The sequence below is a fragment of the Lactuca sativa genome, chromosome 2 (genome assembly GCF_002870075.4).
Source record: "Lactuca sativa cultivar Salinas chromosome 2, Lsat_Salinas_v11, whole genome shotgun sequence".
NCBI lineage: Eukaryota > Viridiplantae > Streptophyta > Magnoliopsida > Asterales > Asteraceae > Lactuca > Lactuca sativa.
The window spans coordinates 177,615,196-177,640,396 of record NC_056624.2 but is presented as its reverse complement, the minus strand read 5'-3'; the positions used below and the strand labels follow the sequence as shown (position 1 = coordinate 177,640,396).

The window sequence follows — 25,201 nt, the reverse complement described above, 5'->3', positions numbered from 1 at the left end:
CCCTTGGAGTCCTATAAATGGAAGGTGAAAAATGGCTCATTTGATCACACATTCAAGTCTATTTTACGTACAAAAAAAGTTATCAAATGTGAACAAAATCAACATTTGGTTACCTTCCTGAGTCATTTTCCCTAATAAATTTATTAATAAAAAAAATAAAAACCAAAATAGGCCTTACTTCAAATGCCACCCCACCAAACTACCTCACCAGGTCACATTTCCCTTTAGTGGCATATCTCTCTTACTCATTCTTCTCTAAAACTTAAGAAGAAAACCATTTACTTAGACCATCCATGTTGACGAGTACTATGGCAAACCTTCTATACGCATTAATCATCATCTCCAAAACACTCTCTCGTCTTACTCGCACCCCAGTCATCGCATCATATATCGATATCGGAACCATTAAACACTGTCCCTTAACCATCACATTCTCATATTTCTACTTCCCCTCTTATTCGGTACATAAGAAAAAACTCTTTCCAAATCCCGAATATAAATAGTCCACATTCACCATACATATTAGTGAACACAAATTTTGTTTTAACGTCCCGATTTTGATAACAAAATTTTCATTTTTATTTGGCAGCATTTCATTTAAACTAGAGTATAATTAGATTATGTGGAAGACAAAATACACGTGTAACACCTAGTTTTAGGATGTTTCAAATATCTTGACAGCAGATCGTAAATGGATCGAGTATGGATTTTGGGCTTCAAGGTAATAGAGTTTAGACCCTATCGGAGGTTAATAATGTTTGATTAAGTGATTAAACCTTCGAAACGTTCTTTGAAGCAAAATGGTAAAATGGAAAAATAATATTACAAGCTTCTTGCATGGATTATGGTTTTAGTTTGACATGTATTAAGTCAAAAGTAATTAAATAGGGTTGTGGGGCTTATTAATAACTTTCTATGCATATAAATATTGCTAAAAATGGAGTTGAAACGAAGAAGTTATGACTTTTGAAGTCGGAGTGGAATTGGGTGAAAAACCCATCGTGACCAGGTGAGGAGCAGATTCTCATGACGTGATGAGTCATCACGACGTGACTAGCAAACTGTCATGAGGTGATCGATGGGTAGCCCAAGCCTATGAAGTTTTAGGGTTTTCTATGTATTTAAAGGATGGTTCCGTGTTTTTAAGGAATTTTTCTATCCTTCATCATATCTAAAGCCTTTGATAGAAATCCTAGCCGCCATTTTGTCATTTGTGAGCTTGTGGGGTGTTTTTGGTGTCTTAAAGAAAAAATAAGAGCTTTGCTGCATAGATACAACTTGCAAGCCTAATCATCATATTCTAGCACATACTTTGGACCTTTGTGAGTATTCAAGCTCCAAGCTTTATGATTCTATGTGCATAGATCTAGACTTTCATTTATTATTTTCCATGTTTAGACTAGTTGGAGTGTTGGGATTCCCTAAAGTTGGCAACTTTATGGATCCTTAGAGTCCTTTTGTGGTTAGATATGTTAGATCTGAAGTTTGGCGGAGTTTTGAACTCATGCATGAGGTTTTGACCTTTTTTCACCATTTGTGCGCTAACTTGAGCTCAATACTTGCATATGACATACATGTATATAAAACATCGACTTTTATGATCCTTTATGTGACATCCCCATGTTCACAGCCAATTTAGAACTTTTTTATTTATTATTGTTTAATTTAGAGTATACTTCTTATTGCAGAATTTGTTCCTAAAATATAATATATATCTGAAGAAATATTTTTCATTTATATAACAACCTTGGTATGTCATCATTCGATACAGACAACATAAGCATAAACATTTATATAACATTTACTTACACTAACTTCTTACAAACTCCTCAAATCACTCATCATCCTTGTGCCTTCATACCGCTACCTGTGATACAATGAAAGTGAGTGGGTTAGGCTTGGGAGCCTGGTGAGCACATAGGGTTTTCAACCCACAATAATTAAGTTTTGTAATTATATAATTCACATAAAATAATTTCACCTGATTACCTATTCCCATTATTCTCACTTTTTTGGATCCTAAAATATTGATCTCAAGGGACCTATCCTAAGGATCATCTTAAGCAACGAGTAGATATTACTGCTTCGGGGATTCCTTTATCAATTTTTGTCAATAAGACAAACAAGGGGGGATATAGTACATTAAATGAACAGATAGTCATTAACACCTACATGTTGCAAGCCTGCCAGCGTTCCACTAGACTGTCTAGAATAGTCTATGGTTGTCATCTATACTTTGCTAGATGACCGGTTCATCAATAGTCAAGTCCTCTCATCATCATCTCATCTTTTCATCACCCATCACAGATATCAAGGAATATAGATAATAGGCACACTTAACACTTGATCATCTAGATACTTTATATCTTTGTGTAAGATGAAAGTAACCATGCACTCACTTGCTAAAGTGGATGATTGGAAATTTGAGTAGTGATTCACTTCAGCACTTAGTTTTTCCATTGATGTACCCTAGGTTCATAATACTATGTCTTAATTTAATATTTTTGGTGACTAAAGATAGTCTAGATTCCTCAACAATATCTATGACTAAAGATAGGGTGATGCTATGCTAGTGACCTGTTTGGTCGGTATCCTGGTTAGGATGATGATATGCTATGCGATCTGTTTGATCTGTTTGTTGACTGTGAATTGCTATATGATTGTATGTATATGTGCACATGGTTGTTTGGACTGGAGTTGGGTTGAGGCCGGTCCTGCTGTGTGCGGTAGGCCAAGATACCCAGGGCAGACCGGTTGTCCCGAAGGCCCAGCGAGCGGCCCGGATAGGCTGTAGGCCCCGAAAGGGCGAACCAGACGTGCCGAAGGCTCGGAGAGTGGACCAGAGAGACTGAAGGCCCGGTGCAGGCGGACCAGCCATACTGTAGACTCAGAGAGTGGACCAGGTGGATTGAAGGCCCGGGAACGGGCGGACCAATCACACTGCAGACTCGATGTATGTGGATAGACTCGGAGGGTGGACCAGGTGGACTGTAGGCCGGTGCGGCGGACCAGTCACACAGTAGACCCGAAGTGCATGGCTGTTCCGTGATAAGATATGTTATGGCATGTTATGCGTGTATGGTATTTGTGGTTGGTATTTTGGGGATATCTCACTAAGCTTTCGAGCTTACAGTTGTGGTTTCATGTTTTTCAGGTTCTTCAGGAGACTGTGGCAAGGCGAAGGCGTGATCGTACCGCTCCTCGTGATTTTGTAGTATTGTGATTCTGGGAACACGTTAAATGTTTTGTATTGAAAACCTTTTTGTAAAGATTTAATAGAATCAAGATGTTTTTGAAAAAGTTAAAAATTGGTTGTACTTTTCGGTTGTTACAGTAAATTTCCGAATCGATAGTTTCTAATTTACGGGCTCTCAGGGACCTTAGAGCCTTGCTAAAAACTCAAATCTAAAGAAAATGTTAGAGCAAAACAGATAGAAATTTTAGAGAGAGAGAGAGAGAGAGAGAGAGAGTTGAAATGTGTGTGGAATTGGAAAGGGAGTTGCTGAGCATTTATAGGCAGATTTTTTAGGAAGCGCGTCATGACCTACATATGATTGGTCGCTCTGCTCATGACAAGTGTTGTTCGTTAGCTGGTTCGACGTGGCATCTTCTAGAAGGGTACGTTGCGCCCCGCGACGCACACATAAATTTATAGATTTTCGAAAATTCATATCTTTTTCATACGAGCTGCATTTTCACGTTATTTATATCCACGCATAGATGTTTCTGATTAATACAACTTTCATTTAGACTCCTTTGGCTAATTCGTAGTCAATCTTAAATTTAACAGTCAACGAAGATTACAATACAAAGGATCATCTAAAATTCATAACTTTGTCATACGGACTCCATTTTCGACTGTCTTTATAATGATGGACTCCTTATCATGAGATCTTGAAATCTTGTTTAGAATGTTCCGGCTAAAAATCAACGGATCCACATTTCGATTTCTGTGCTAACACAGTTGCGCTGAAACTTCAAAAAATATAACTTCCTCATATGAAGTCGGATTTAGGCGTTCTCTATGTGCATACTCTCAGCTTTACGACTACTATGACTTTATTTTGGATTACTTAGGCTAATAAGAAACCTATCCAAAATTCACTTTTTACGACGCATTATGTCGTATCGGGTTGAATGCGAAATTTCAAATAGTCATAACTTCTTCACACGGAGTCAAATTTGGACATTCTTTATATGTACCGAATCACCATCACGACCCGTAAAATTTACATTTAGATTAATTTTCCTAAATAATCATTTATTTTTTACGCCTATTTTAGCTCTAATTATTAAGTAATTTTATAAACTTATATATACACATAAATCACATATATTCAACCGAATGTCTTTCATTTAATCATTTAAAGATTATAATTTTTAACCAATGTTTGATTACATATTTTATTAATTCCTCGCGAGAAGCACGAGCGTTACACTTTAGGTGTAAGAAAGCATTCTCGAAAGTAAGGATGAGTGGTTAAAGGATTAAGAGTTTTATGAATTAAGAAGGCCAGAGTAGTTCTCATGATGTGGAGGATTGACCATCATGATGTAAGAAAGAGAATCTCCACGACTGTTTTTTCCTTAGGTCACCACGACGTGGAAAAAGCTTGGCCACAATGTAGCGGCCGCTTGTGAGACTTTTGACTGATGACTTTGACTTTGATCGTTGACTTTTTGACCAAGTTTGACTTTAGGTCAATTTGAGGGTTTTCGACTATTGTTTAAGGATTGGTCCCTAGTTTTTGTTTAGGTGACCTGTAGTACTAGCTTTTGGATTTGCGAGAGCTGTGATATTATCTGCTAGACTGTGAAGTGAGTTTTCTCACTATACTTTGTACTATAGTATGTATCCTCGTGTGTAGGATGTTGTTATGTTGTAGTAATCTATTAGACTGGTAGAACTGCTTTGATTACATGTGCTTGTTATTTTTTGTGTATATGTCGACATATTGTGGTTGGTTTAAGGCGGTACTACTTTATGTTGTAGACCAACATACCCGAGAGTGGTCCAACTATATGTTGCAGGCTCGAGAGTGGTCCAACTTTATGTTGTAGGCTCGGTAGGTGGTCCAACCCTGTTTTGTAGGCCTGGTGTGCATGCATTGTATGTGTATTGTTGTATGCGATATTTTAGGGAACTCACTAAGCTTTGGCTTACAATTATAGATTTAAATGTTTTCAGATACTTCAGATGATCGGGGCAAGGCGAAGGCGTGATCGTACACATCCTCCTATTGATTTATGTTTTTGAGAAATTATTTTGATACTTTGAATTTATGGCTTGTCTTGGAAACAATGTTTGATTATTTTATGGATTTTATGAAAATATCTTTTTTTAAATGAAAAATTTTACCATGGTTTTTGGGACATTACAAGTTGGTATCAAAGCCTTGATTTTATTGATTTGGATGAAAACTTGTGTGATTCCAGACTCAAACTATGGATATACAAAAAAAGATTTTTCAAAAGTAAATTCTAACTAACTAAAGGAGAGGATGCATGTGTACAATCATCTGGAGCCCAAGGAAAAGGTTATTCCCCACGATATCTACACTTGTATATATGTATTAGTGATATGTTTGAACTATATCATAGTTGTAGGCGAGGGATATTCAGGAATTGCATGATAGAATTGCTTGATTTATGATGTCTAATAGCCTAGGGGATTTCATATTATGCTATATGAAACTAACATTATTACTATATTTGTTTAATGTATGCATAATGGTTGTACATAATTAAGATTTTATACCCTGAGAATGTTTGATTTATCCTTATTTCACGTTCCTTATCTAGTTGTGGGCTTAAGGTAGAATCGTTTATTTGACTGTCTATCGAATCCAGTGTTATGTATAATTAGCATACACAAGGCAACTACAGACTTTGTGAAGGTGTCATGAGTTGGGTGTGGATTTTTAGAAGGCCAAAAATTGTGCGAATCTGATAGATACTCTTGAGAGAGTGGGTATAAGTAGAATGTGTACCCTAGTTGCTTGGGGCCTAGTGGCCCAAGCAATTCATGGCGATCCTTCGACACAAATATGGGTAGGTATGGAAGGTAGTATGGTCATATACTACTGGACGTACATGACTCGTACGCATATCAATGAAGTCATGAGTTTCAAGGGATAAATGGTTGAGTAGTGATGTGTTAGGGTATAATGTGAATTTATAACGTGACACAGTTTAGTTTCAATATGATATAAAATTAGGGTTAGTAATTTGCATGTCCTCATGTTTTCGGTCTTTTGTTTATGGTTTCTCTGGATGAGGGTGCATTTGGTGCTTGTTTGGGCCCAAGTGGCCATGGCTGTTTAGACCTAAAGGGCACATATTTGTATGAGTTAGTTGATCTTAAGCTGTCAAAGACCTTGTCGGAAGTAATTACAGTATGAGTCGTGAGATTCATGGAGGGAGCAAATGTGATGATCGACCCAAGGATTGCAGCCTGAGGATCGGTGGTCGGATGATGGTTGGGATGTCATTCTCTTCGATGAGGTTATGTTCTTCCAACCTCCCGTGTTTGAGGGAGAAGGGATCGGAGTTGTGTTATTTTATAAATGGAAGAAAAGGAGGGAATTCTCTACATCTGTTTCTACCACAAGGGGGTATTGTTCGGTTCGTGGTGAATCATTTCTATCTCCCAGCCATCAAATTCGGTTTGAGGCTTTGATGTCGAAGACATCAGAAGATGATGATTCGAACCCTATGTGGGGGAGAACTAGGTGTTCTTCTTGGAGGATCATCGACATGTGTGATTTTAAGGTTTCACCACAACGGATTAAGGGGATATACAATTCTAGTGGGTGAGGTTTTTGGTTCAAGGTTATTGTTGCAGGCGAGAATGAAGGTAGGCTACCATTAAAGAGCTTGTGGTTTGGAAGTCTTCTTATTTCATTCTCTAAGGTTCATTTGAATCCATCTTGGTTAGAAAGAATTCAAAGATTGGTCAGATCGAATGCATAGCAAGTTTCCGTCACGTATATGTCTTCCAGGACGCATGTGTTGTCCTCACAACATAAAGATGTGGGGTAAGTAACTCTTTGTGGTTAGTAGTTTCTTCTGGAAACACCAAGGATCTTGAGAAAGAAGCGTTTGAGTGATGTATGTTAGGCGTCATATGTAAAGGGCAAGTTTATCTCACACTATAGGTTTGTCATTTATGGTCATGGATGGGCATTTGTTAACCTGTCGACCAACTTTAGAGTTCGGTACACGTATTCTCATGTGGGATTTATTCATCAATATAAGGGATCATTGGGATTAGTTGTTGATCCGTTTCCGATTGATTGGTTATTCTATCCCTTATCAGCATTTAGGAGTCATTCAAGGGTCTCCGAGCAGTAATAGTCGAAGGTGTAGTTGGTTCGTCAACCCTTAATCATAGTCTTGTCAATGGTATACTAGAGTTAGGATTGTGTGTACCCTTGTTGGTTTGGTTGAGGAATTGTGAGTTAAAGATCTAATATGCTTAAGAGTCATATTAGAATGATATTACTAACATATGATGCTAAGGGTCACAATAACAACAACCAGGTTAGTCCTTTGTCTTTTACCAAGAGACAAATTTTATATTTTGTAAACATGGCTTTATAAAATTTGAACTCTTTCCTTCCTTTGTTCTTCCTATGGCTGAAAGTAGTCAAAGGACTAGAGAGTATGGTCTCTTCAAGTGTTTAATCAAAAGATTTAAGCCTAAGAGAGACATGTTCAAGACATAGAGACATGGTTGTCTTAAAGTGTAAATATCTAATGGTTTAAGGACCTTACTTTTTTCTTAAAGACTAGAGACTTGCATTCTTGTTGTTCATTCTTGCATGCTATTTCCAAGAAAATCTCTACTCTCTCCCTCTCTTTTCTTGCTTTGAGTTCTTGAAGAATTGTTACTTGGATTCTGCTCTTTTTGAACCATAATTGGGTTTGGTTCAAATCTTAAGAGTTTTCTTACAAAGATTAGCATCTTTAAGTCAAGTTGAAGTCCTGTTGTTGTCTCACAGTTTCCACCTTTTCCATCAACTTTCAATCCTCCCAAGAGGACCCAAAGAACTACAAAGGGTTTTATTTCTTCATCCTTTCTATGTTTGGTTTTTTTTATCTTTCCATTACTTGCAAGATGATCCTTGGTGGGTGTAAATTAGATTATGTTATTTTCAAAATTCACGCCTTCGGTGTGACATCTTTCTAGTCTTCTAAGATCAAGGTCACCTAACCACTTATGTTATCTTTTGGTGGCTAAAGTATTTTTTGTGATTTCTATAACCAAATTATAGGACAATTATACAGTTTTCTCTACTTAAATGACTTGATTAGAAACCACTTATGATAAAGGTCACCTAAGCAAGAGCGTTCGAAGGCATAAATGAGACCAAACATGTCAAATAAACAAATGGATTGTTAATGGTCTCAAACATCTAGGAATTACAAGTGGCGTAATTAATAAAAGCTATTTACCTTGTTCAAATTGAGTAAATTGGATAAAGGTCACCTAACCATTTATGTAATTTGCAACTTGGATCCTAGACTTTAAATAAATAATGTTTTAGGAAACAAAAGGGTATTATTTTAAAGAATTAAATGCTAAGTAAAACTTTGTTAAAATTTTGTAGATAGCTCCACCAATTATTATAACACATCATCACCCAATGAACATTTGATATGTTCTCAAGATGAAAAACTATTTGGATCACTTGGAGAGATTAGGTACACCATATCCATTAGACTTGGTCACATACTTAATTCTGAACTCATTAAACAAGTCTTATGATACTTTCATCATGAACTAAAACATGAATGGGTGGGATAAACCTATCTCTGAGTTTCACATGATGCTTAAAACTGGAGAGAAAAACATCCCAAGGAAAACCCCCCAAGTGCTCATGATTCGGGAGGGATAAGTAAAGAAGAAGAAGCAAGGCAAGAACTTTAAAGGGAAACCACAAGATGGGAAGGGAAAAGGGAAAAATATCCCTAAAACCCACCAATAAAGAAGAAAGAGAAATTGATAAAGATGAAACATGTTTCGATTGTGGTGTTCTTGGGCACTGGAAATGAAATTTTCCTAAATATCTTGCTTAGGTGAAGAACAAGAATGTTGGGGAAGGCACTTCAGGTATATCCATGTTCATGATTGAAATGGAATTATTTACTTTTTCATATAACACTTGGGTATTTGATACTGGTTATGGAACTCTTATTTGCAATTTGTTGTAGGGGTTCAAAAAGAGTAGGGAGTTGAAGGCGGATGAGATGGTGCTACATGTTGGCAATGGAGTACGGGTTGCGGTCCGAGATTTAGGACATTTTGATTTATGTTTACCATCAAATCTATATTTAACATTAGACAATGCATGTTTAATTATATCTATCACTAGAAATATTGTATTAGTTTCCCGTTCGAGAAAATCAGGTTTGTATTTCAAATCTGTTGATTATAATGTTCATTCCTTCTTGAAAGGAATATTCTACTTTGAGGCCAGACCAATAAATGGAATTTATGAATTAAACTTAGATGACACTTCAAACCATAAGTCCCTTTATCATGTTAACACCAAAAGGATCAAACAAGGTTTGAACTAAACATATATATGGCATTTTCGCCTTGAACACATAAACAAGAAGCACATATCCCAACCCCAAAAGAGTGGACTTTTAGGGGCAAATGACACTGACTAATTTGATATATGTGAGTATTGACTATGTGGTAAGATGAAAAGTCCTTTTCTATGGTACTAGTGAAAGGGCAAGTGATTTATTAGGAAAAATACACACCGATGTATGTTCTCTTTTCAAAACAATATCATGATATGGTGAAAGATATTAAATCACCTTCACTGACGACTTCAGTCGTTTTGGTTATATGTATTTGATGAAACATAAACATGAATCATTCGGAAAGTTTAAATTTTTTTCAAAGTGAATTTGAGAATCAACTTGACAAGACAATCAAAATCCTTCATTCGGATAGAGGTGGCGAGTACTTGAGCCAAGAGTTCCATGATCATCTTAGGGGTTGTAAGATTATCTCACAACTTAATCCACGTAAAACACCACATCTTAGCGATGTATCTGAGTGGAGAAATCAGACCTTACTTGATATGGTTCGATCCATGATGAGCAGGAGTACTCTTCCTTTATCTTTTTGGAATTATGCCTTACTCATGTAGCCCGTATCTTGAATATAGCACCAACTAAGAAGGTAGACAAGACACCTTATGACATGTGGTATGGAAAGCTCTATCCCTATCTTATATGAAAGTTTGGGGTTGTGAAGCCTATATTAGACAAAAGGCTTCCAACAAACTCGAGTGTAGGTCTACTAAATGCATCTATGTAGGATATCCTAAAGATTGTATAGGATATTACTTCTACATCCCTAATGAGAATAAGATCTTTATTTCACAAAAAGTTTAATTCTTAGAAAGCAAGTTTCTTATGGATGAAGTAAGTGGGAGGCATGTGGAACTTGAAGAAGATCAAGACCCACACCCTGATGAAACTCAAGTTGGCACTAGTACTAAATAAGAGGTTGTTGAAAATGAACAGATCGTTACTCTTCAACCTGTTAAAACACAAGGTGTTTGCATATTAGGTAGAATTAGTCAAGAACCTGAGAGATATGAATTTGTCATTTTTGAATGATTCATTATGATGAATGATGATGAGTCTATCACCTACCGAAATTAAATGGCAAATCCTGAATCTGACAAATGGCTTGAAGCCATGAACACATAGATGCAATCCATAAGAGAAAACCAAGTCTGAGATTTTGTTGTACTTCCTCCCCATTGTAAGATTGTAGGGAGTAAGTGGGTCTTCAAGAAGAAGACTTACATGGATGGCAATTTACACACATTTAAAGCAAGACTTGTTGCTAAAGGATTCACTCAAACCCAAGGAGTTGATTATGATGAAACCTTTTCACCACTCGCTATGATTAAATCTATTAGGACATTGGTTGCCATAGTCGCGTATTATGGATATAAGATATGACAAATGGATGTAAAAACCGCTTTTCTAAATGGAACTTAGAAGAAGATGGCTATATGGTTCAACCCGATGGTTTTGTCGACCAAAAGCATCCTAATAAAGTGTGTTAGATCAAGAGATGAATTTACCGGTTAAAGCAAGAATATTTAAATTGGAATCATCATTTCGATGATGAAATCACAAAGTATGGTTTTTTTTAGAAAAAAATGAACTTTGTGTTTAAATGAAAACTAGTGGGAGCTCGGTGACCTTCTTGGTCCTGTTATGGATGAAATAGTTATCATTGGAAATCACATTCCGACTTTAGAAGGAGTAAAGGCTTGGCTAGGAAAGTGCTTCTCAATGAAGGATCTTGGTGTGGCTTAATATATTCTTGGAATTAAAATCTATAGAAATAGATCAAAACGATTAATAGGTTTAAGAAAAAGTGCATATACTGATAAATTCTTGAAACGGTTTAAGATGGAAAACTCCAAGAGAGGATTTATACATATGGCACATGACACAGTACTAAGTTCATCTCAAAGTCCTAACACAAAGGCTGAGCTGGACAAGATGAAAGATGTTCGACAGGCTTCAGCAGTTGGATCCATCATGTATGCCATGAATTGTACTAGACTTGATCTTGCTTATGTTGTGAGCATGACAAGCAAGTTCCAACAAAATCCAGGGAAAATTCATTGGATAGTTGTTAAGAACATCCTTAAGTACTTGCATAGAACTAAGGAAATGTTCCTCGTCTATGGAGGCATTGAAGAAAGCTTAATTGTAAAGTGTTACACAAATGCTTCATTCACAATAGATCGAGATGATTGTAAGTCACACTTAGGATATGCGCTCATTATCCACTACAGAGTCAGATTACATTGTTGCTTAAGAAGCTGCACAAGAAGCCGCTTAGATGAAGAAATTCATTGGAGATCTAGGTGTTGTTCCTTCCATTCGGGATCCCTTATAATTCTTCTGTTATAATGAGGGTGCTATTTCTTTTTCCAAAGAACCCTAATCACATAAGAAGACCAAACACATTAGCCAGAGATTCAACTACATTCGACATGAAGTTGATGATTATGAAATCAGTACTCGCAAAGTACACACTGATCAAAATTTTGCAGATCCTTTCATGAAGCCTCTTCGTCAAGCTAAGTTTGAAGTTCATTCTTGAGGAATCAGACTTCGATATTCTAGTGATTGGCTTTGATCTATGTATTAGTATTGAGTATCAGAACATTATGTAACATCATATATTGTAATTGAAGGTTTGCATTGATCGGGTACACTCAAGTATGAATAATAAAGTAAAACAGAGAGTAAACAAGAACAGAAAAACAAGGATGATCGCAAAGATGTTTTCGCTAAGCAAAGGTTCACACAAAGAGAATAGTTGCACAAAGCGATGCATAGAGATTTATTAGGGTTTAACCCTAATAGTATACTATATACGATTACAGAAACGGAGATCCCACTATTTTGAGTTTTATCCCCTCCTAAGAAAATGAATTTGTATGAGAATATGATGATCTCTCCCCCTTTTTGGCATCAACAACAATTAATCATTAGCAGAAGCAGTCAATGTATCAGAGTTGCATTATTAGTGAATCAAAGTTGCAGATTTCAAACGAGTGAGATTATTATGTCTCTTGAGAGTATGTGTTTGTACTATCATTCACTGACATAGTATTGCGAAGTCTTATTAGCATATGGTTTGATATGTTGAATCATGAACTTCTTTTATTAGAAGAAAAAGGAATAAGAAACGTAAGATGCATGTAATACATTTTGGTGTTTAAATGTACCAATTGGCAAAGAATGTTGAAGTTTTATTAGTGTATGGTAGATATAGTGAATCATCAACTTCTTTGTTAGAAGATTTGTTGGGAGAGAATGGATAGGCGCGTGTAATACATCACAGTATTTGATATACCCATCGGCACAGAGTTTTCAAATTCTCATCAACGTCTAGTTTCATATGCCGAATCATAAAATTCTAAAGAAGAATGTATGACGAGAATGGATTGGTGTGTGTGTGATAATCTATGGTACATAGCCTAACCATCAACATAGATTTTTCAAGCTCTCACCAATGTATGGTATTTTATGCTAAATCATAACGCTTTTAAGAAGAAATATAGGGTGAGAATGGATTGGTGTGTGTGATAGCCTACGATACATAGACTAACCATCGACATAGAGTTTAAAATTTTCATTAGTGTGTGGTATATCACAGTGAATCGTGAAGTTTTATGGAGAAGAAGTTAAAGGAGAGAATGAGATGTTTCAATCATGTTGAGTTGAAATCAACATTAATCATAAATAATGTAAACTTATCAACGAGGGCATAATAAGTGTAGATTAACTTTCAGAGTTTCTAGTGAAAGGTCGGGAAGTCGTGGGCGGAACTTCGACTCTGAACACTTCTTTCTGCCGGGATTTCTATCACCGCAACGCTTCGCTAAAATGCTCAAGACTCAAAATTTGGATTTGCAGAGAGAGACTGAGAGGTTTTGTGTAAAATGGTGTAAGAAAATGAGTAAATTCGACATCTATATATAGAGAAAAAGCGTGTCGCGCTTCAAAATGGGCGTGTTGCACCCAGACGACAATGCTCTTCATATTTGTTTCCATGTGTCACGCTACTATCGGACCATGTCGATGAAGTCAGTAGAAGATGTGGTCGCCGCCTCTGCAATGTTACACACTCTGCTACCGCCACGTCATCGCTTCACAAGCATTTTTTGCAATCTTCGATAAATCATAACTTTTGCATATGAGCTCCTTCTTCGACGTTCATATCCACGTGTAGGTATTTCTGAGTACTACAACTTTCCTTTAGATCTCAACAACTAATTCTCATTCTATTTTAACTTCATAGTCTATGAAGATTATGCTATAAAATACCTTGCAAAAATCATAGTTTCTTCATACGAACTCCGTTCTCGGCTGTATCTATATCGACGGATTCGTATTTACAAGATCTTCAACTCTAGTTTACAGTTTTTTGGCTAACAATCAACCGATTTTAATTTCGATTTTTGTGTTGCATATTGTTGTATTGTGTCGTACCGAAACTTCGAAAGTAATAACTTCATATAAAGTCATATTTAAGTGTTCTTTATATCCATAAAATCGTCATCACGACTACTACTACTACTTTCGTGATGATTACTGACTAAAAAGTAAAATATATCTACTTCGAATTTTATAAACACACATTTATATTTAGTTCTACTATAAAGTGAAAACGGGGTTTTACATTTGTAAATTATAAAAGATAAGTTGATACCAAAGGGCTTCTAGCCCAGCGGTATTAGGTGTTGTCATCCCTTCTTGAAGTAGAGGGTTCAAGTCTCGTCTGAGACATAGATAGATTTAGGAGTAGTTTAAGAATATATTGTATTTTTCATTCAAAAAAAAATATGACAAACCTTCTATATGCGTTAATCATGGTCTCTGATCCACTCTCTCATCTTCATTCGCACCCCAGCCACCACTGCATCATCTTTCAACACCAGAAACCACTAAACACTGTCTCTTAACCACTACCTTCTCAGATTTCTGCTTCACCTCTTATCCGCTACATAAGAAAAAACTATTTCCAAATTCGGAATATAAATAGTTAACATGCACTATACATATTAGCAAACACAAATTTTGTAAATTATAAAAGATAATGTGATAGATGATTGACTTAAAGTGTATCCACAAATTAACCGAACTTCACGACATCACTTTTATTTCAAAAATGAGACTTCGCTAACCCATGATATATTTTCATGAATTTGTAGTCATCTTTTATTGAAAATGTTAAAAGAATATATATATATATATATATATATATATATATATATATATATATATATATATATATATATATATATATATATAAGGTTAGGTTATTTTGTTTTCACTATCTATTGTGTGCATGTGTGACTGATTCTGGACCAATCATTTTAGTTATTTTAAGAAAATAATTAATGCATATTACTAAAATGATTGGTCCAGAATCAATCATACAGGCACATAATAGATAATGAAAACATTTGAACCTAACTCTCTCTCTCTCTCTCTCTCTCTCTATATATATATATATATATATATATATATATATATATATATATATATATATATATATATATATATATACTAGGTTAAAACCCGTGGAAACCCACGAGTGTTAATTTTAAATAGAATTAAAACCTGTGAAATCCGTTTTAAAAAGAAAAAACAATATTTATAATTAAAAATCATAATGACTAACTAAATATTTGCAATAAAAAAATATTAAAATCGTAATAACTAACTAAATATTTAAAATAATATACTGTTTAATATAAAAAATAATATTTAACTTAAAAGGAAGAATGTTTTTTATTTTAGAATCTCTTTCACTTTCTTCACTATAATTTTCAACGCTTAATGTCTTTTTTTGTAAAAATGTGGGTTTAATATCTAACATGTTAAATATAAAATTAATGTATAAACATATATAAATAACGAAAAATAAGCTAAATGAATTTGTTAAGAATAACTGTAACATGAATTCATCAATCACACATTTAATTAACAAGTACAACTGAAATTATAACAAAAAATTTTAAAAAACAAAATAAAATATTTAAGTATATTTTTTCTTATAAATACACAATTATATATAATCTTTGACACAAAAAATTGATTGATAACTTAAACTAAACATAACATTTAATTAATTATAATTCAACATTAAGGAACGAGAGACAAAAAAACTTATATAGTTATGAATATTTACATTTACCTTTTATGTTACTTTTTAAAATTGTTTAAAGATGTATTGTATATTGATAGAAATAAACAAACAAATAAAGAATTAATAAAGAAAAGTTAAAAGAGTTAACAAAGAAAAAATAGGGAAAAAAGATGTTTTCCACATGAAGTTCTAACCTTCTAAACATTTTCCCTATTTTTTTGGCATAATCACTAAAATGACCAAGATTAGTGGTTCCATTTTAACAAATAAAACACAATGTTGATACTGAATAAAACTTGGAACAATTGATGTAAGATCATATCTTTTTGCAAGATTACATTTTTGCACATCAAGCCTTGATCAAAAATTGATGTTATCACCTGTACAATTATCATCAAATTATGTTTTAACTTTTAAGACATGCAATTTCACTATTATCTAAAAATAAAAAAAGAAATCATTCCTTATGGAATTAATCCATTATTTTATTTTGTATAGCTTGGCTACGTACGTAACTGCATCATATATAATGATTGCCACCTGAGTTAACAATTCCTTTTAGTTAAGTTTTCTAATATAAGGAGGCTATTCTTTCCTTTATCAACTAAAGAATCTCTTAAAACCAAGTATTGTACAAAATAAAGATAACAACATCCATTTCCATCTTAGGACAAGAACCTATAGAATTAAATTATAAATTTAATTGATCAAATATCATGCCATTCTAATATACATACACAAAATGCCAACTCTAGGTAAGTAATAAAAGAGGAAATTGGAGGAAGAGAGAACCAAGATTCTATAGATATGGCAATTGGAGGATATATATAAACCCAACATGAAGTTCCATCATCACTAAACCCAGACATAATTAGTTATTATTAACAAAAGAAAAAAAAACAGAATATTATTCAACTGTATCATGTTGATTAAAATATATTAAATAGGAAAGAGACACAAGGCACATACATGCACACTATTCTTCTTGCAGATGGTGGATATAAGCTTTCGTATTGGACTATTTTCCTTGTGTCCACTGGTTTGATGGCAAAAACAAAGAAATTACAAGAAAAATTCTAAAATCAGACAACAAAACCAATAGACACACTAAACCAAAACAGGTACATAGAAAATACATGCTCTGTCATCATCCCCGTTGAGGAATGAGCCTGCCATATTTGATTGTAGGGTTGTCTGGTGAATCTGGATTCCACCTCAAAACAACCTCTGTAGCAATTTAAAAACCTCATTTTTAATATATTACTATGTCATAGAGTAGTAGACAATAATTCATACCACAATGGGATTAACATTACTTTTAAAATCCTTACTATAGCTTATCATCTTCGGGTCATAGTTTCTAGAATCATAGCATAATACTTTCAACTTTTTCTTTATCATTACCATCATTATTTTTGTAATGAACACCATCAATCATAAGGGTAAGTTTGTCATTTCGAATGAATTTTAGCGAATCTTTGTCTGATTAATCTTATCATGCATCAAAGAATGCAAGAATAAGACCATTAAATACATCATGCATCAAACAATCAGACTTACATCATGCCCAAAGCAAATGTTGCAGCCATTGACACTATGTTTTGAATAGATACTTAATTACCGAAAGCACAATTCCAAAGGATTCTATAGTTTTATACACATGTTCAACATATTTTTTAATGTTTCATTGATTAATTTATTTTTCTATATAAAATGCAGAAAAAAAAAGATAATATGACAGAAATGTAATTGATTATAAAACTCAATGGCTAAATAAATTAACTGGAAGTAAAACTCAATGGCAGCTTGAGAGTTTACATAAATCAATGCGAATGGATTAGGAAACAAGCTTGATCTTTCTTAGAATTTTATCCCCTTTTATTACATCCAATGTTATAGTCTGGGATCATGAACATCAATGCAGTAGCTCTTACAGGGACAAAAAAGTCCATTGTTGCCATTATAAGCTTGCATATGCATCTAAATTTAAGCCAAATGTAGGGACAAAACAAGCTTGATCTTTCTTAGAATTTTATCCCCTTTTATTACATCCAATGTTATAGTCTGGGATCATGAACATCAATGCAGTAGCTCTTCCTCCAATTTCCTCTTTTATTACTTACAGGGACAAAAAAGTCCATTGTTGCCAAAAAAACACAATTGTTTCAGTAACCCAATTGGAAAAACAGTCAATCCCCAATTTTAATTTTATCCTTAAGGAAGAGCCAAAATCTATGGAAGCTTGTACATATTCCTTGGTGAAAAAAATGTAGAAAGTTGAGAGATGAAGTATGTGACCCAATCTTCCGTAATTAGAATAACGATAGAATACTGGAATTAATGTGGATCAACCATATCAAGTCAATCCCCCACCCCCTCAGAAACTTAAGAAATGTCAAATTGACACAAATGCCCATCATACGACTTAAATCTGAAAGCTTTATTCTATTTATGCCTTTAATATGGTCTTAAGCACATAAAATTACAATTTTTTAAGAAATTCATTCTGACATGATAAGATTGCATAATTTTCATTTGCACATCTTTTTTACTTTCATTTCCAATTTTACTTTTTTTAAGAAAATCACAAGAAGCTAGTTAGATTGTCTCAAGCTTTTTTGACTCACTTACCAGAAAATTACGTTGATTTAGATTAGTATTTTATATTCATCCACATACCAGATGAGCAATTTTACTAATTTTTTTCAAATCAAATGAGTGAAATAAAAAACTTTTTTAAGAATCTAATGTATCAGTACTTACTGAAACTTTGTACTTTAATTTTAATTACAAGGAAATAAATACTTTAACTTTCTCCACAGAGAGATTCTTGTGAAAATTATGATTAACACTATTAAAAGGCACGCTTTTATTAACGAATATTCGATTTAAATTTCTAGTTTATCAAGAACTTGTAAAAAGAAATATACATTGTGGAATCTAAGTAAATCTTAAACTTTTCTAAAGTATATATATTAAGAATATCATACTAAAAGCCCTAATTTTAAAATATAATCATATGAATTGGCAAAGTAATCGATAGCAAAGACTGTATATGTTTAAAAATAATCCATTTGAATGTAAGTAACATGACTAACCTATCTCTAACATTAACTTCTTCGACATTAGCTGGCGTTGAACTACAACAACATGAGAAAAAGAGTGAGATTAGGGCAGATGTGTTAATAATGAGAGATGTGGAGAAATCTCAGTAAGGGTGGACAGAAAATTGGGTTAGAAATTGAAAAGACTAAGAAGAAGAATACAAATTCACCTTGTTATAAAACCAATACAAAAGTTGATCTGAGCCGACCATTTCGTTTCTTTGCATAAAAAAATCTAGAGGATGAAGAAGAAACGCCAGGATTCAACACCATCGAAAACACTAAACACCACAAAATCACCACCGTAACACCCATTACTGCCACCAATTGCAACCCTTAAGCCACCACCACTACCAACCACCGAGCACCATCACCTTCTACCTACCGCCTCCTCTATCTGAAAACAGTTGTATACCTCACTTTCTCATATGTGTTATCACTACTGCCAGCACCACAAACCACTTTCCATTTAAATACCATTCTTTTACCACCATTGCTCAAGCCGGATTTCACCATGGAACCAATCGAACCAAGAGAGAAACAAAATAAGCAGAAAGGGGCCCATAATTAGGGATTTCAAAAACGATATTCAAATTTCACTTCTCATAGAGGTTGAAGAAATAACGGGATTGGGGATGGAGATTTTAAATTGACAAAATTTAAGGAAATCAATAGAAGCGTTTCCGATTTTGAAGCAATCAGATGGTCATTTTCGGAAAATCACTTTGAGAGAATGGGCGGGAAAAGAAGCTTGTAAGGGGCTAATTGATTGACAAGTGGCATATTAGTATTGTTTTATTAGGATATGGGATATATATATATATATATATATATATATATATATATATATATATATATATATATATATATATATATATATATATATATATATATGACTTTTATTTACGGTCGTTCTAGTAAGGGATAATGACTTGAAAGGGTAACAAACTTTTGACTTTGTTTACATTTAGTCATTAAACTTTTTTTCGTTATCTATTTGCCACTGAACTATTGAAACTGTTCACATTTACCCTTATGATCGGTTGTTACCGGTCATAAGGGTAAAATGTCAACAGTTTCAATAGTTCAGTGGCAAATAGACAACGAAAAAAAGTTTAGTGACTAAATGTGAATAAAATCGAAAGTCTATTTCCCTCTAAAAAAGTTCAATGACTAAATATGAACAAACTTTCTCTTGTATTATAAAAAATTTGGTCTTCAAGTCCGCATAATATGAAAAATTCAACTTTCGAATTTCCATATCTAAATCTCTCCCCCTTTTTATAATCGAAAAATGATTATAATACCAAAAAGGAAATGAGAAAGCGTTCAATTTAGAATTATTCTATTCAAAACTCCCCCTTAACATTTTGCTTCAATCTGGAAAATCCAAAAAATCTTCAATTTTTAGCTTCGTTTACGGACCGTCTTTGACAAAATTTTGAAATTGACAATTTCTACCCAAATTTTTGTCAAAGGTGGTTCGTGAACGAAGCTAAATATTGAAGATTTTTTGGATTTTCGGATTGAAGCAAAATGTTTATGTCATGTGTTAAGGAGGGGTTTTGGATAGAAAAATTCTGAATTGAACGCTTTCTCATTCTCTTTTTGTTTTATAATCATTGTTCGATTATAAAAAGGGGGAGAGATTTAGATATGATAATTCGAAAGTTGAATTTTTGTAAAACCAAAATCAGATTGGAAATTTTGATTTTTTATTTTGGAAAATACCAAACCATTGGTCTTTTTATTTCGGTTTCGATTTTTCGTTTTTTTTTAATATATTTTCAGGGTTTTTTTTTTCATAGATTTCTTCATCAACAAATGTTGTTAGAATTTAACAAAAATAAATAATTTGCTAAAACATAATACAAGAGGAAGTTTGTTCACATTTAGTCATTGAACTTTTTTAGAGGGAAACCAACATTCGATTTTGTTCACATTTAGTCACTAAACTTTTTATCATTATCTATTTGCCACTGAACTATTGAAACTGTTTACATTTTACCCTTATGACCGGTAACAACCGGTCATAAGGGTAAAATGTGAACAGTTTCGATAGTTTAGTGTCAAATAGATAATGGAAAAAAGTTTAGTGATTAAATGTGAACAAAGTCGAAAGTTCGTTACCCTTTCAAGTCATTATCCTTTCTTACCTTCTGGTAAATACTTATTATAACGATTTCAGTAAACGTTAAACTTAAAATATCTATATAACTTGTATATATTTAGACAATATCATGATTGGTCAATGTTGTTTGCAAAGTATAGGTTGAATATAACTATCATATTCACTGCACGGCTGATGCATGCGGTTTCAAAACCTTACATGATTTATCATTTTGGTTAACACCATTAAAATTATAAAAAAACCAATTTAGGCTTCTTTTATTATTTTCTATATTTGTATATGATAAGGGCCGTTAATGTAGCATCTTCTCGTTAATAAAATAAACCAACAAGAAAGACAATTAAAAAAACAATAGAAAATATAATCTAGCCTTTAAACCTCTGACGTTAGTGGGTGAACATGCATTGTACCCTGTAGTTAGGTCCTGTTTGATACGTATCTTTCCAGGTCTAAACAGATATTTCTGGTTGAATGGACCGGAAAGACTGTTTGATTTACACAAAAGAAGGGGTCTTTCCCGGTAAGATATGTATTTCCCAGAAAGCCTCAAAATCATATCTTTCTGGCTGAATGGACTGGAAAGACAATTATACACCAAATCCCGCCTCTTTCTTTCATTATTGGATTATTAATTTTTTTAAATTTATTTTTTATTGAATTATTACTTTTTTTCATCATTCAACACAGTCAATCAGATATACAATCAAACAACATGGTTTCTTTACAAGTCAGAAAACTTTCCCAGACAACACTTTACCGGACAGAAACTATCAAACGGGACCTTAGTGTCATATAACACCAAATCGCTTGGTGTTTTGGTTGCCGTGAGCTGGAAACAAGACCGCCATACTCTTTGTCTTCTCTCTCCCACCTAAAGGATATTTTTATAAATACTAACATTTTAACCTTCAATTTCACACAACATTTTTTATCATTATTCTATCATTTAATATTTTTTTTTCATCAAAATGGATTCAAACAATTCTACAAACCACCTCATCTCAATATCCGATCGAAATAAATCATGTGCTATTAGTTCAAGCGCGACTACTATAAACATTTTTGCATTTGGTCCGTAAATACCGCTTTATCGATCACAAATAAATGTCCCTAATTATTCACTCATGCATTTTCAATTTCAAAATGTGCAACAATTTTATCCTATGCTAACATTTACCCCAAACCTAGCTATTGAACAACTTCTTGTCTCTTCCCGAATATGTTTTGAAAACCCAACCCTGGCCTAAACTCAAAGTCGAGTTCATTCTGAAAACACAATCATCACGGGAAGACATCCCCAAAACCCAACCCCAACTCTCCGCTGAATTACCATCTCAGCTCATAGGAAAAAGGAACGCATCCACTCAAATGTGGACTCCGAAGAAAAAATTTGTATTGGCCCGTTTGTTGGTCGACAAGCAAAAGAATTAAAAGAAACCTTTATTATTCATGATCCTAATATGTATTTAATATATCAACATTGTAATTTATCTCTCTTGCGTTGACAGTGAGGGTTTCGTATTAACGGTTCCTTGAACCTAATAAGCCACCTGATTGAACTATCACACAATAGGTTTGGAGTTGTACAGTATGAGCCAATTGAGTTATCAAGCTACAAACTTTTTAGGCTTGAGTTAAAATATATAATATTTTTAATCCTTTTTGGATATTTGTACCGATAAATTTGATGTTTTTGCTTTAGGATTTTATTTTTATCACCAATGAAAAATTTTCTTCTAAAGATGCATTTCTCGCAATGCATGGAGAAAAAATATATATTATTCTATCAACATCATATCCCTAAAACAAGATGTTAAACATTTTACCTCTCCCTAATAGGTGTTTCTTTTTCTAGATATAGTTGACATTTTAGAATACCAACCATCATAACAACCATATTGTACATACTACATACCCACAATTGAAGTAAATGCTTTTATGGGAGTTTATTTACAATTAAAATAATAAATAAGTAATACCTTTTAAATTTGATTGAGGAACAACACTCAAAAACAATAAAACAACATGTATAAATTTTATGTGAGTAGAAAAACCCTGAACATGTTTGAAAACACTAACAATATGCAATAACAGTATTTAAACATGTTGTAGAACACAAACAATACGCAATAACAATATTAAAACATGTTGTAGAGCACAAACAATACGTAATACCAATAAAACATGTTTTTAAGTATAGAAAACCAGAATTGCAAACAATGTTTAATCAAACTTCTCTTTGATTAATTGGAAAATAACTCAAAACCAATATTGAATACAATCTGTTTCTTATGATCCTAAACTCGATCTAGACATGTATTTATAGATTCTAATCTACCGACTTATAGAATTAGAATAGGAAACTTTGTGAACCGACTTGTCATAGTTTCCATAATCTTGATTGCTTGGTCTCCAAGACTTAGGATTCCAACAATCACCCCCAAATCTCTAAGTCCTTCTAGAGACGTCTTCGATCCCGATCAAGCTCCGCATTTCCTTGAACTTGGTTTGAGCTAGCGGTTTAGTAAGAATGTCAGCCTTTTGTTCTTCAACGGGAATGCACTCCACATCCACTTGTTCGTTTTCAACAGAATTTCGAAAAACTGAAACCTTGTGTGAATGCGTTTACTCCTTCCATGAAAAATGAGATTCTTCGTTAGTTCGATAGCCAACTTGTTATCAACTCTTAGAACCACCTTCTCTTGCGCTTTGTTCATGATATCTCCTAGCAAATCTTGAAGCCATATCGCTTGATATGCGGTCGTCGTGGACGCCATGAACTCCGCCTCACAATATGATAAAGCAATAGTATCTTGCTTTGCGAACACCATGTTATTGGAGATAACCCGTCATAGAAAGTGTGACCGGTTGTGCTTTTCCCGTCATGTAGATCAACATTGTGACTAATATCATTATAACCAATGAGTTGGTTTTTTCCCATCCTCTCGTAGTTGATTTTGTATCCCTTTGTTCCTCGTAAGTACCTTAGGATGTGTTTGATTGCACTGTCATGTGATTCTCTTGGACTTTGCATGTATCGGCTAACAACTACAACCACATATGTCATATCAGGCCTTGTTTGTAAGAAATATCTAAGGCATCCTACCACCTTTCGATATTGTGTCGCATCAATTTCGAGTTCATCTTTGGCCTTCGAAATTTTATTTCCATGTTCCATTAGAATGTGGGTCAGATTGCAATCATGTAAACCTGCTTCTTTTAGAATGCGTTGAGCATATGCTTCTTGGTTTATAGTAATCCCCGATTCTTCATGTTTAACTTCAATACCAAGGTAGTAGGTTAATCTTCCAAGATCCAACATTTCAAAATTCTTTGACATCTCCATCTTGAATCTTTTAATCATGCTTAAACTTGTACCCATGACAAATAAATCATCAACATAAATTGCTAATATTAATAAATTTGCTCCTTCGTTTTTCTGGTACACCAATGGTTCTTTCATGTACTTTTGAAATTTCATGCCCTTCAAAATCCCGTCAAGCTTCATCTTCCGTGCTCGAGGTGCTTGTCTTAAACCATATAGAGCTTTTGTAAGGCGATACACTTTATGCTCGCTGCCTTTCTTTATATATCCTTTAGGTTGCGAAACGTAAACAGTTTCCTTTAATTCTCCATGAAAGAAAGCCGTTTTGACATCTAAGTAATGAAGCTCTCACCTATGAGTAGCGACTAAGGCTATAAGAAACCGGATAGTTTCGATTCGAGCTACCGAAGCAAATACTTCTTGACAATCAATATCAGGTTGTTACACGTAACCTTTAGCAACCAACATTGCCTTGTATTTATTAATAGTGTTGTCTGGATTTTTCTTTAATTTGAACACCCATTTGAGTCCGAGTGGCATCACCCCCATAGGCTTGTTCACGAGAGTCCAAGAATTATTCTTGTTTATCGAATTAATTTCTGCATTCATGGCTTTGACCCACTCCAGTTCTTTCTTCTCCTCTTCAACCGATAGTGGCTCATCATTGGTTGTTAGGAGAAGTTCTTCAAGATTATCAAGATCAAGCTCATAATATTGAAATCGTTTTGTAGGTACTCTTGGTCTCGATAGCCTTTGGTTTGCAGCTCCTTGTTTAACATTATTGTTGACCGGACTTGGTTGTTCATTATCTTGTACTTCTGCTCCATCTTCAAACTCGTGATCTGATTCAATCGGTTCAATTGGATCATTGTTTACATTGGTTCCTTGATTGTTGTTCGCATTGTCTTTCGGGTAGTCCCATG

At 34.0% G+C, this 25,201-nt stretch overlaps 1 protein-coding gene across 1 annotated transcript; it reads right to left on the bottom strand.

Annotated features, from left to right (window-relative positions):
• Nucleotides 1–23,678: 23,678 nt before the first annotated feature.
• LOC111902787 (uncharacterized mitochondrial protein AtMg00810-like) lies at nucleotides 23,679–24,461 on the bottom strand. The gene has a single exon (XM_023898598.1). The coding sequence runs from the start codon at nucleotides 24,459–24,461 to the stop codon at nucleotides 23,679–23,681; it is 783 nt and encodes a 260-aa protein (XP_023754366.1).
• Between the last annotated feature and the right edge of the window lie 740 nt (nucleotides 24,462–25,201).

What these genes read in the sequence shown, in the direction of transcription:
- LOC111902787 (XM_023898598.1), bottom strand. Translation starts at nt 24,461, where the DNA reads ATGAAGCTTGACGGGATTTTGAAGGGCATGAAATTTCAAAAGTACATG.